The sequence below is a fragment of the Pomacea canaliculata genome, linkage group LG14, assembly GCF_003073045.1.
Source record: "Pomacea canaliculata isolate SZHN2017 linkage group LG14, ASM307304v1, whole genome shotgun sequence".
Classification (NCBI taxonomy): domain Eukaryota; kingdom Metazoa; phylum Mollusca; class Gastropoda; order Architaenioglossa; family Ampullariidae; genus Pomacea; species Pomacea canaliculata.
Genome location: NC_037603.1, coordinates 14,229,596 through 14,242,971, shown reverse-complemented (window position 1 = coordinate 14,242,971; position 13,376 = coordinate 14,229,596). Strand labels below are relative to the sequence as shown.

General features: G+C 42.5%; 1 protein-coding gene across 1 annotated transcript; it reads left to right on the top strand.

Moving 5' to 3' along the window:
• The first annotated feature begins 2,485 nt into the window (after positions 1 to 2,485).
• On the top strand, positions 2,486 to 7,764 carry LOC112555908 (potassium voltage-gated channel protein egl-36-like). Its single transcript, XM_025224480.1, has 7 exons — positions 2,486 to 2,674; positions 2,835 to 3,006; positions 3,137 to 3,344; positions 3,750 to 3,929; positions 4,140 to 4,301; positions 5,603 to 5,923; positions 6,628 to 7,764. The coding sequence occupies exons 1-7, from the start codon at positions 2,506 to 2,508 to the stop codon at positions 6,949 to 6,951; spliced, it is 1,536 nt and encodes a 511-aa protein (XP_025080265.1). The 5' UTR covers positions 2,486 to 2,505; the 3' UTR covers positions 6,952 to 7,764.
• The last annotated feature ends 5,612 nt before the right edge of the window (positions 7,765 to 13,376 follow it).

Here is a 13,376-nt window from a genome sequence, read left to right as displayed (position 1 = left end):
CTCTCTCACTCACACACAACACACAAATATTATCAGCATGTACCTTGAAAAAACACGTATACACAGAGAGAGAGAGGTACAAGTGTACAACTAAGTGCTGTCTATATAAACGTTTGTGTGGAATGATTGCATCTAGAGTAACAGTCAATAGATGATTTCATCTGAACTATTACTAAAAAGGGGATAATGAAATTAAAACCGACAAATGAGGTCTTGTATCTGAGAAAGACTGAAGATTTTGTGATAAGACGAGACCGCTACAACTTTACTCGATGATGATGATGATGAGGAGGAGGAGGAGGAGGAGGAGGAATATATAGCACATTTTTCTACTTCACAGTAGACTCAATGCTCACAGGAAAAAAAAAATAATAACAGCAAATATATAATTATTATCGAGAGACAGAAACAGGTAAGAAACATAGAAAGATGCATATAAACATACATTAACAATAAAGTTGATTTATACTGCGCTTGATCCCACCACTAAAGGCAGGCTCAAAGTGCTGTACACAAATAAAACATAATATTATATATCTGATCATAAAAACAAAGCCTGCATTGTGGTCTGCTAGCGGCGTTACCTAGGTTACAAACAATAATTATTGTTGATGCTGTCTCTCAATGTTGACAATGCAGGCAGCCCTCGCCACGCATCACAACACCTGCACGGATGTCAGCTTCAAAGGAAAAAAAGTTGTTTTCGAGAAGCGAGATATTTGGCAGGACCGACAACTTCCACTAGAGTTCATGCCCTTAGAAGTGAGCACGTGACCGTGCGTCAGCGCAAACCAAGACATGCGCACTGAGCTGACATCAGGCCATGTCTGCCAGTCCACCCTGCATCCGGAAGGATGGGAGCTCGGCACCGGACGTGTCGCCTAATTTTGGAGCTCCGAAGTGGTGCGCGTGATGCATGACGGCAGCTGCGCGAGCGAACGTAGCGGGATTAGCTTCTGCACTGGCGTGACTCGACGTGACTCAGCGTCGCGCGCAAACCCGGAAGTGCAGACGACAAACTTCCGGCCTATTGGTTTACACAAACACCACACTTCTACTAACACAAGTGATGGAAGAGACGGTTTATTGTTAACATATAACCCTCCCTAAGGTCCAGAGACTATTTCATGTTGCCGCCCGCCTCACACCACGTGACCGTTCAACAACAATGGCGCTTTCGTCATTCGAGAGTCGAGTGCGTTTGTATCCACGTGGTGTCGAGGACTGGAGTGGGTGGCTTAGTGCACGATCAAAGGCCTGTTTAGTACAGGCAGAATCAGTTACAGGACGCGGATATGTACAATGGACCTGCTGATGCTATCACCAACCCCGGGGTCAACAAATGACCTTTCTGTGACGTCAGTCGCTGCAGACAACAAGGCTCAACAGTGATTTTTTTTTTTAAAATCTGGGATCGTCAGCAACAATGAGTTTCTGTTTTTGTCATGCTGCAAATTATTGTAGGTGATGATTATGAGGAGGAGGAGGATGACCGACAAGTATACGAGGGTTTGACAAAGGCCAGGCATCAAGGATCGAAACCGGCAATCGAGAAAAAAACAAAAACAAATGAGTCAACGTTCTACTTACTGGTTAATCGTTGTAGACGTATGACTTCACGTTCGTATAACACGTCGTCAGCAAATACATAATATTATATACTAACATGTAATCTCAGTCTCTCCAGAACATCTCAGTATTGCAAGCAATCAGCAGCTCGACTTATGTAGTGACTTATCATATGATGTCTGGATGTCTGACATAATGCCGACAATTCATGATAATAAATCAAGAAATCTAACATTGAAAACAAACCAGTTTGTTGATGTTGTTGTTTTTATCTAGGTAACTCGATCACGTGATAAGAATTCTAAAGTAGGGCTCAACAAAAGCTTCAGTAACTGCTTAGACAGCGACAAACCTTATTTCTGATGGAAACTAACTTTCTGTAAACAGTGGTAAATAGATAATTAATTCTGATTTTTTTTTTTAAGAAACTCGAAGACCTTTTTTCTCACTTTCTCTCTACTCTGTTCCTCCTTCTCTCTCTCTCTTTATCTTTTAAATTTCTTTTTTTTTTTAGTACACTCCAAAATCAAGTTTCCAATCTTTCGACCATTTTATTGGACACTATTTTCCACTCTTCTTACTAATTCCTGCCTATTCAAGCGAAATAACAACACGATTCTGTAAACAATAAAATAATTTAAATAATTTCTTCACGGGTTTAGGTGATGTTTCGTCAATATTAGTGGCACGTCTGACAAATTTCCTTGAATGCGATGATAACGACTCGATGATAACGACTCGATGATAACACCTTTACGTCACCTGACGTTTGAGGAAAACCTTCTGAATGTGGTTGCCAAGTGTTTAAAATCTTGTTCTCCACTTTCCTGTGTCTTCATCGGCTGAATATATGTCATACCTATCTTTGTCGCAAGCAGCAAATAAACTCACAAAGTCTACCCACGACGAACCTCTCTGATCAGACGACAAAAGGTGATGGCTTCAACCTGCATCTTCACCATGAGCTTCAGCGACCCGGGAATGAATCGAAGAAAGGAGTCGGCTGTCATCTTCAACGACTTCCTCGAGAATAACTCGACTGTTAGTGTGGTGCGACTGAATGTCGGGGGAGACTCTTCAACACGACTACCGACACACTTCGAAAGTGAGTTTCTTGGTTTTCTTCTTTGTCCCAGATACATCTTGTAATTTTTACCTTTTACTGTGTCGGGAAGAATTCAAAAATCTTAGGGTACCATTATGTATTTATCTTACATCAGTACATTCGTCGACATTTATCATCGTTCTTGAAAAAAATATTTCAGATACCCCAACACACCTGCTTGGGTCCCTCTCGCCTCAGTCGCCCTACTTCAACAGGTGGAGACGAGAATACTTCTTCGACAGGAACGCCAGCATCTTCGCCGCCATCTTGGATCTGTACAGGAACAACGAACTCCACCTCCCGCAAAATGTCTGCGGGAACGCCACCTTGAGGTCAGGCAAGATACAAGTATCCCCCTACATCCTACCCCTCAAAAATGTATGAATGTGAAGTCAAAATTCAAAGAAAAAAAAAAGGAAATCGAGGGAGTGTCACTGTAGCATGTCTCGGGTGCACGTGCAGGGAGCTGGAGTTCTGGCGGGTGCCGGTGATCTGGGTGGCGGCCTGCTGCTGGAGCAACATCACCGTCGCCTTGCAGGACCAGCAGCTGGCCATCGACCTGCACAACAAAGTCTGGCGCAAAGAACCGCAGAAGCCAAAGAAGAGAAGCATGTGGAGGTCAAAGGTCTGGAAGATCCTCAGCGAACCCAGGAGCAGCATTGCTTCAGTGGTAGGCAGGTCTGGGGCAGGGTCTGTGTGTCAACTTCTCATTCTTCTTATGTTTTATTTATCGGTGTCCTTTCGTGGGTAATGGACAATCTCAGATTTCTACTTCACGGGTGAGTCTGTGAGGTCTTGCAGCTTCTCGGGTTCCATGTGTAACCGAAGGTCTGAATGATAGTAAAAATCTCTTGTCACCGTTTCAACAAGAAGTCAACTGATCTCGATTGCAGGTGAGAAAATAGTTTTGCAGGACGGTTGGTGAAAATTCTTCCAGCTACAATTTCCTTTCTCCGTTATGGGTAACAAGAATATTTTGAAAGCTTTCAAATCTTGAATGTCCTGTTTTGTTTTTGAGATATGGAAAATGTTTTAAAAGTATCCATAATAATAATTTTCTTTTTTCGACTTCCAGTTATGGAACATAATTGTTCTGGTGGTCACAGTGGCGTTAGCCGTTAACTTGTACCTGATCAACTTACCTGAGTACCGCGAAAAGCGGGTGTTGTCGCCGGAAAAAATGGAATCCCTTGAAAAGCTTAACGGAACAAGACTCTACACCATGCTGACCACGAAAGCACGTCTGGGGGGGTTGGTGAGCACGTGACCGCCAGTTTTTGTTCTATTGTTCCTAAGCATGCTTCTATCTTAAAGGAAACTTATGAGCATATCAGCTTTTCGAAATCTTTTTAAAAATGAAAATGGTTGCTGTTTTTATTGTTATCCAGCCTCTTCTGCATCCTCAGTAACTTCATAGAAAATTGTAGAAAAAAACCCACTATGGTGATGAAACGTTGTATCCTAGGTAACAGACGTGTGTGTGCTCAGCATACTGGTGATGGAGTTTCTGGTGAAGGTCTGTGTCTGCCCCAGCCTCAGATCCTTTGCCGACTTCTTCAACGTCCTGTACGGCTTCAGTCTTGTGGCCAGCGCCATGGCCCACTTCTTCGAAAACTATTTCATCGATGTAAGTGATGACAATGCCTGTCTCCTCCATTTGTCTTTTTGTCACAGCTAGAGAAACACAACACGACTCCATCAGATCCTATATCTGTGCTTGAAAGCTTCACCTTTATCCAGATATAAGCAAATAATCCAAAATCGAAATAAAAAAAGGATGATATATTGTCACCTTCACACTTGTGACAGTGGGTTTCGAACGAGATAAAAATAACAAATTTAAATATAAGAAATAAATATAGTATCCAACATTACCCAAAATGATTATCGTATTTTACGGATATGTATAAAACACTTAAATATATAATAATTTTCCAAAAAAAAGTCTATAATTAAAGTCACTATTGTTGAAGTGTCCTCTCTGAAGCCCCCTCCATCAGGTTTGAAGCTCCAGCATAGAAAGAACACAGGCACAGCAGTTCTCCCTGTTACTACCCTTCTCGCAGCCCACCGACACCAGGCGCACCAACATGCAAATGCTCACAAATAAAAGAAAAAAAAATATCGACCTTAAAATCTAACATTCACACAAAACAACAGCGAAAATCACCCCTAGCCTCAGCTCTTTCACAATTTGTACTGGTGGATCCTCTCAACAACGCAGTTTCATCAAAGAAACAACGGTCTCATGAGATGTTCACTCACGCAATCCCATGAAATCAATCGCCGCCCTCCCACCTTCTCCATGTTCGATTGACTTTTTTTTTTTTTAAATGGCAGAGTTGTGACATGTAATAAAACCTTCCCAATAAAATGAGAAACTTATTTTTAGCGGTTAAAAAAACCCACAGACAAAAGAGGAATTAAAAAACCTTGGGACAGTCAGGTGTCTTCTGAAAATGTCTTCAAGAGAAGCACGTCCTTCTGACGAGAGTTCTCCTGAGCTAAATAAAGAGATTGACAAGATGGAGTCACCAGGACACGTCCCCAATACCCGACGTGTTCTGTGATCAATGATTATTAATGGTGACAAGGAACAAGTTTGTTTTTCCAGCCCGCTCCTTGTTCTTCTGGTATTGACTGAATAAAAGCGGCAAAACTCCTGATGGAGGTGGGAGGGACCGTTCGTTTGCATTTCGCTTCTGGAACTTTTTTTTAGAAAAAAAAATTATAGCATCAAGACACAAAAGTCTTTGTTGCTACGTTGCTTTAATTGCCTTAGTTGCTTAATTAAATGCCAGGTACCAGCACCAATTATACATGTTGTTGTCATGTGTACATCAGTAGGCAGTTGTGACATAATGTAACATGCTGTAACGTAAGTTGTGTCTTTTCTTCTCTCTCTCTTTTGCCCCGATGTGTCTGTAGCAGATGGATAAGTACCTGACGACCTACTCTCTGCTCCGTGCCATCCACTTCATGCCCCTCCTGCGCATCCTCGACCTGCTGGACGCCCACCAGTCCCTCCGCATCACGTGGCTGGCTTTCAAGAAGAGCCGCAGCGAGCTTCTGGTTCTCCTCTTCGTCTTCGCCATCTTGGCCACCATCTTGGGCGCCTTTGCCTTCTACTGCGAACTGTCCAACAATCACTTCGCCGGCACCGTGGGAACCAGCATCTATTGGGCGGTCATCACCATGACAACGGTGGGATACGGGGACTTTACGGTCTCCTCGTCCTGCGGTCGAGGGGTAAGGCAATATATTTGGCTTCCACCTCCTTCTCCCCCCTGTCCCTCCCCTGGAAAGAGTCAAAGTGCTTGTGTATGAGTTCCTTTGGCATAGCTACATTCACAGGTGTGTGATTTTAATCCAACTTCCACCACGTGCTGTGTTTTTCTTTGTTTGTTTGACCGTTTGTTTGAAGAGAGAGGATAGGGGAGATTATCAAAAGTTATATTTATCATCCCTGTCCCCTCGACCTAGCAACAGCGCTTGGTGATTAATAGTTTAAAAGTAAAGCGCCGAGATTATTTTCAGCTGAGAGTAGAGAGTTAATCACGAGAAAGGAATTTATAAAATCCGAGCAAATTAACCTGTTTACGATGCACAACTCTGACGTCACAAATGAAGTCTCGCTTTCATGGCAACTCCTCGTTAATTTGCGCTCAAATCTCTTTCTCTGACGAGATAAACTGAAATGTAAGGAGGTTGAGATGTATTTAAAAGTCTTGTCCTGTTTGACTTGGGGTCATGGCTGAAGTCTTTGACATCAATTCCACGAGGAGTTAAAGCTCCACAGTTTTGTTTCAATGGCTGTGTAAAAATTTCCAAAAATGTAGACAAACTCCATCTGTTCTCGAGATACTTGTCTTCAAAACGTCCGTAATATATGATACATCACCAAATTTTTACTTTGGTGGCATTATTTTAAACATCGTAAACCTTGTTTGCAGATAGCCATGGTGGGTTCCATGATGGGGATGGTGCTGATGGCGAATGCCCGTTGCCATCGTGACGCAGAGGTTCCACGTGTACCGCTTGCGGCAGAGGATCAACGAAGAGAAACGAACTCGGCAGTTGAGTTACTTAGGACTGTCCAAGAACCGCATCGGAATCTTCCTCCGCAGGAAATCAGCCTTCGGACCGATGTTCTCCACCAGCGGATCCTCATCACTACCGATGTTCTCGACCAGCCGAACCTCATCACTCCCCTAACCCTCAGCCCCCTGACACCAATCCCTACCCCAGCCTCACCCCCTCAGGCCTCGCCGAAATAAAGTTTTCGATGGTATTTCGTGTGGAATTTTTGCCGTGACAGTCGATTTTTGACAGCAGGATTTTACACTCGACAAGCAGGACAAAGAATAGTTGTGAATACTGTAAACTTATGACTGTATTGTGTGACGCAGAAGGAACTGGAGAAAGAATTTAATCCTGTGTCTTGTGTCCTGTGTCATGTCGGTCAGTAACGTGGATGATGACATCACAAGCGCTGAACAGATGGCAGTGGAGGTGCGTGTCCTCGAGGACAAGTTTCATCCGCCACTCGATGGATCTGCAACTAAGTCCCACTAACTGTTACAGTGACGTGTCAAATGGTCACGTGATTAGCGATGGGGTTACCCGAGCTGTGAGTGGTCTGCTCACGCCGGGGCGCACGTCACTCCTCGACATGATACGAAGAAGCAGTTAATTTAGTTGGCGAAGGGCAATAATTTTATAGATGGCGAGATAGTTGGTGTGGTGCCAAGCCAAATGGTCTCTTGACTGGCTCGCAATTAAAGGAGTTTTCTTCTCGCCAGCCACCGGCAGTCAGACGTTTCAGTTAATGGTAGTGTTTGCCAGTCCTGGCAAGACGAGCCTCCAGACGACTGACCACAGGCAGGAGCCCAGTGATAGAGTGTTTGTGGTCAATGAGAATGGCAAGGTTGCGGGCTTAGGTCATGTTTGGTATTTCTCTCTTGGTTTAATGAGCTGGTCGCTGGCGAAGGTTTCTTCAGGTTTTCTTGTTTATTTATGTCCCAACACCACTACTACTACTCCATAGTGTAAACTCACTGCTTGGTGGTAACATTGTCCTTACAAAAGAATTTTTCTCCCTTCAACCAAAACCAACCAACCAACCAACCAACCAACCAACCAACAACCAAAACCAACCAACCAACCAACCAAAATCAACCAAAACCAACCAACCAACCAACCAAAATCAACCAACCAACCAAAAAACCAACCAACCAACCAACCAACCAACCAACCAACCAACCAACCAACCAACCAACCAACCAACCAACCAACCAACCAACCAACCAACCTAAACCAACCAAAAAACCAACCAACCAACCAACCAACCAACCAACCAGCCAACCAGCCAGTCAGCCAGCCAGCCAGCCGTAAAAAGCGGGATTCTGCGTGATTACAAGTTCCATGCCATGTCGTTCTTGCCATAACCCAGCTTTGTCTTGTCCTACAGTTCCTCCTGCAAGGATGGAGCATCTGGCTTTCACAACCTTCTCCCCTTTAGGGAGTCAGTGCTACCTGGGGACCTTTGACCCTGTCGTTCAGTCAGTGTGAACTCATACTTCAGCGACAACACAACTAACGAGCAAAATTATTTTTCTTAACATCATTTCTAACATTGTTTAGTTCTTTACATGCAACTCGTCATAAATTTTTGAGGAAAGCAAACAGTCATTATATAAATGTTATTTATATATATATATAGGCTATTTTTCATATTGGACGTTAGTAAATATTTGTACTGAAATAAAGTTTCTTGAGACAGATCTGTGTACTTTCGAGTATGGTGTAGTGGACAAAAGGCGAGTTCAAACCCCATGGACCAGAAAGATGTTTTTTCATGTTTGTCATTTCTGATACAATAACATAAGTCTGACTTTTGAAAAATGTTACCCGGTAACTTTAGAACACTTTTTAAATCAACAAGTTTCTTTTAATAAAGTGTATCCACTGTCATAAAGCTTTGTGTAAGTCAAAGTGTAATAATACAATCAAACAAAACTTTGTTGTTTATGTAACATTATACAGAGATCCTGCATTCAATCGCACAAAAAGAATCTGGAAGATAACTCCTTTGACAGACTTATTTGCTTAAATGTTAAAGCGACACGAAACAGAAACAGGAGAAGTGAAAGAAGGGTGCTATTTCTTTCTTCAATCCCCCCATGGCAGCGTCGGGTAGCGCCGCTTTGTGAGTGCAAATAGGCGAGCAGGGTGGCTTCTGTTTGTTTTGCAGGCCACAAAAAGTGGACAGATGATTTATACACAAACCTTGCTACAGGACAAGATGGATCCTAGCTTCTGTGCCAGATGTCCACATTAAAGCCGGTGAATCGAAACAGACTACATCTTTAAGATTTCTTTAATGTTTCAAAGTTAAAGCAGACATGGCGGCTGGAGCATCATGCAAATCAGGAGCATATTGTTTGAGCGCTTTGTTTGTTTGTTTGTTTGTTTGTTTGTTTGTTTGTTTGTGTTAAAAGTTGTAGACTATGGTTGATTTTTTTTTCTTGAACCATCTTAAATTTGTATATTGTACAAGATGTTTTTGTCTTTCTTATGTTTGTCTTTTATTGTTTTACGGCATAGTTGTTTCTCCTTCCGTCCTTCATGTCTCCTACTATTTTGCTCCTTCGTAAGCGTGATTATGTGTTGTACGAACCACAAATAATAATAATTATTATTATTATTCCAGACAAAATTCCGAAAAGCAAGCTTTCTCTGGCCACAAAGGCCATTCTTCAAGAACAGACTCAGATCAGCTTTGGTTACTCTCAAAAGCTCAGGGTATCAAATGAGCATCTTGACAGACAGCACCAGACAACTGCCGCCTCATTAATGGTGCTTTGGTCTGGGTTCTTGTCTAAAGGGGAGTAGCATTGCAGACAGCACAGTACCAGTGCGGTCACGTGATACAGACTTCCTCCCACATCCTAAAGGATGCTCTGTCCACAAAGCAAGGCCTCAGGAGCTGTGGCCGGAAGAGGTGGAGCTTCACGTCCAGGTCCGGGTGGGACAAGAAAAAAAAAACACCTCGGCATCTCTTGTGGAGGGGAGATGATTGCACAGTCGTCAAACGAAGTGAAATACTCCTCACTGACCCTCGTCCTTTTCCATCGACGTTTGTGGTTGTTTGTTTGTTTGGGGGTTTTTTTGTTTGTTTGTTTGTTTTGTTTTATTTTGGTTTTGTTTTGTGTGTGTGTGTGTGTTAGACATTCTTGTTTGGACTTACTTTAATCTAGTTTCCAATCTTTGTGAAGCCCGGTGAGCCTTGCTTTGATGAGGTAAGGCCTGTACAAGTCTCTCATTATTATTATTGTATTTATTTCTAGCTAATGTAAAATTTGCCATAGATTAAAAAACAAACAGATTAGATGATAGGCCGAGGAAGTAAGAAATCTGAATAGTAAATACATTCAAACCTTAATCGAAGAAGAAAAGCAGGAATCCAAACTAATTAAATTCCCCTTTCACTAATCATTGTAAACAACCTAAACATTAAAAATACATCTTTAGGATTAATGTTCTGCTTTAATTAGCTGTGCTATCATCTGAAGATCTTCATCGTGTTTACGGTTGTCCTAGAAAAAGCCCTTGTGAGAAAAACTCTGTACAGGTGTCGCTGTGAAATTATGTAACAGGTAACACTCGAGTTGTTTACAATATCCGACTCAAGGTGAGTGAGGTGTGGAGTGTGTGTACCTCAAGGGCGTGTTACAGATCTGTCTGGTCATGAGCGATGGCCACCCGAGGCAGCACAGGATCGTGGATGCCTCCAGGACGACGGTTGGCCATTAATTTAACCAGGGTTTGGGGTCAAGGGAGGAAGGGGACTTTGGGGGGATGATGATTCTCGGTTATTCACAAACATAGCCGGAGGAAAGGCAGAGGTCGGCGACAGGGGAGTTAACACGAAGAGTGAGGTGCGACAACCATCTTTGAAGAGGGTTTGTTTTGAAGAGCACGCACCAAAAACATCATCAGGGTGATTTATAGGTGACACTACGACCATAAAGACATGCTACAGGACTGGTGAATGCAATAGGAGATACAGCAAAGCTGAATTAAGTAGAATGAAAAACTAATTGAAAGGAGCGGTACTCTTACCCCAGTGACGTCAGCGATAACGATCTACCTGAGCAAACGTTCATTAATACCTGTTGTGACAGGAGCGGCGAGCTTGCTCTGAGGTATCTCTACCCAAAAATGGTAACCAAATATGGTTGAGTTATCAGGATGTTTTAAAAATAGAGAGAGGGGGGAGGAAAATACCTCTTGACCAAGCAACACGATAACTGTAAAGAGAAGAAATATTTTGAATGACTTTCTGTTCCTACAGGCACGCACTACATCATCGCCCTTTGACCTTTAGAAACCGTTAAAAGACGTGGGTCGCCGTCAAATGTACGGGGGCGGGGAACAAATAAGGAAAAGATCAGGCTATTTTTAAGTTATCCCCTCCACCCTTTATGACCAACCTACCCCTCTCCCAAGAAATATCTTGTCACCCACCGCTGCACATCCTGTCCGGACGGTAGACACACTTTCTAAAAATACTCTTAAATGCCGCTTCATCTTCATTTTTCCTTGAAGGAGGAAACGTAGCCATCCTTGGACAGAAATGATAAATTGTTTGTCTTCTTTTCAGCGAATTTCCGTCCTCGTCCATCACACGGAGGTGCACGCATGGTTGTGTGCAAGGTGACATAACACTGTCCTTTCTTTTTCTGTGACAAATGTCGCTGGCTTTACAGGGTCGGGCTGAGCTCCTCGGGTGATACAGTGTTTATTGTTTATTTTTGGCTGAACTCCAGTCAGTTTTGTTAAAACATATAAATCTTCGAGTTTATCTTCATAAACTTCAGCTTAATGACTTCTCATGCCTCCGAGAAAGTTTGTTACGAGTTTAGGTAACACTTACAGTAACAGATACAAGTATCAAAATCTTTTATCCCTTACTCCCATCTTATACCTGCCATTACTAATGGAAATAGATACTTAGTCTTAAATAGAGAAATCGTTTGACATGATATTTTGTTCTGTTCGAGTTCTTTTAAGTGTATTGTTTACAGAAAACATGTGTGTAAATTATCTTGCTTCATGTCGAACGCAAAGGAAAGAAAAGATGTGGTAGTAAATTAGATGAATAAAGCAAAAATAAATAAAAAAATAAATCATCGGAAACTTTGGTTCTGTACCTTCAGGTTCTAGAAGCTGAAATGTATCAGCGCTGGAAACCCATGAAACTGAGTTATGACAGTAGATACTAACACACTTTCTAGTCTACGTGAAGAGACATACAAGATCAGTCTGACCAAGAAAAGACAGACTGGATGTCCATTCCTTTGACTTAAATTTTCATTTTCTAATGTGTTAAACTGTGTTTTTAAATGCAAATTTTTTCTCTTCAGTAGTTGTTTGTTTCAACCATTCACCACATATTCATTTCATCTCTGGTTGCCAATCCATCATCCACGTCCCACTGGGTGTTGCCTGTCAGCTGTCTATTGTCTACCCTGGCCTACTTGCCTTCCTTGAACTACATGTCCGAATTATCTCCTGTTACTCATTATTATCCCATGTGCATAAGTCATGGTGGCTCTAGTTTTTTTTTTCACATCCGGTGGTCCGCCAATGAACAAAACTTGTCGGTCTGGTGGGCGCGGCGAGAGGAGTGGGTTTGGGAATTATTCTCCTGCCCATGTCCTCCGTGATGCAGCACGCCAGCACCCTGTCCCTCCAGAGGAAATAAACCCCCTTTGAGGACATGATGCATTGCTGGCAGGTTTGAAAAACACCATTTATTGATCAAATAAACAAGAACAAAGGACAGACATTACAGCTACTCAGCGGGGATGCCGATATTGATGAGATGATGGCGACTGGGTGAAACCAATGCTGGGGGGGATTTTGTTGACAGTCGTGTGATGAAGACAATATCTTGTGATGACATTGTAGACAGTGTTGTTTATGATGTGGATTTATAGCCAGCGTGGCGTGAGCTACATTGTAGATGGTCTGTAAGACTTCCACGGAACTGTGTGAATGATAAAAGTGTTCATTCTAACATCCCTCCACCCAAACAAAGACGGGTGGTTAAGCTCGTGATGTGCTCTGTATATGCAGGACAGGTATCAGTAAAGGTATCAATACTGAGCGAGTCATGAATTGAAGAAGTTCACCTCATAAACATTTATAAACATTGAAGCAAACCGGCTGTTTCATAAACATTCCATGTCAGAAAGTTATTGTATATTGCAAGCATTCTTTTAATAAAGCTGTTTATTTCGCAAAAGTTTTTATTCCTCTTCCGCATTCCAGTTCACCAAAACAAAAATATTTAGAGCACAGCAACAGTCTTTTCTCATTTGAATTAGTTTACCTGTCCTCACCACCAACAGGTAAACAGTTTCAGCAAAAGCTCTTCAGGTGTCACAAAGACCGAGGAGCTGACAGGACTGGTCACCCAAACTATTTGTATTTGAATAAAAGGATTGGGGTGGAGTGAAGGAGGGGTTGTGTGTTGTGTGTATATGTGTGTGTGGGTGGGAAGGCTACCCGGCTAAATTATTCCGTGGGTGCGGTACCTGCAAACAAGTTCAGGTGATCACAAACAGATCGAACCTCAATCCTCGAGAGGACTGACTAAAATATAATCTCAACAATGAGAGACACGATGTTGTTC

Bases quoted from the DNA above. Each gene is read 5' to 3' on its own strand.
- LOC112555908 (XM_025224480.1), top strand. From the start codon at position 2,506: ATGGCTTCAACCTGCATCTTCACCATGAGCTTCAGCGACCCGGGAATG. The intron at 3,345-3,749 runs GTAGGCAGGTCT...TTCGACTTCCAG, and splicing joins GGAGCAGCATTGCTTCAGTG to TTATGGAACATAATTGTTCT. The intron at 5,924-6,627 runs GTAAGGCAATAT...CCTTGTTTGCAG, and splicing joins CCTCGTCCTGCGGTCGAGGG to ATAGCCATGGTGGGTTCCAT.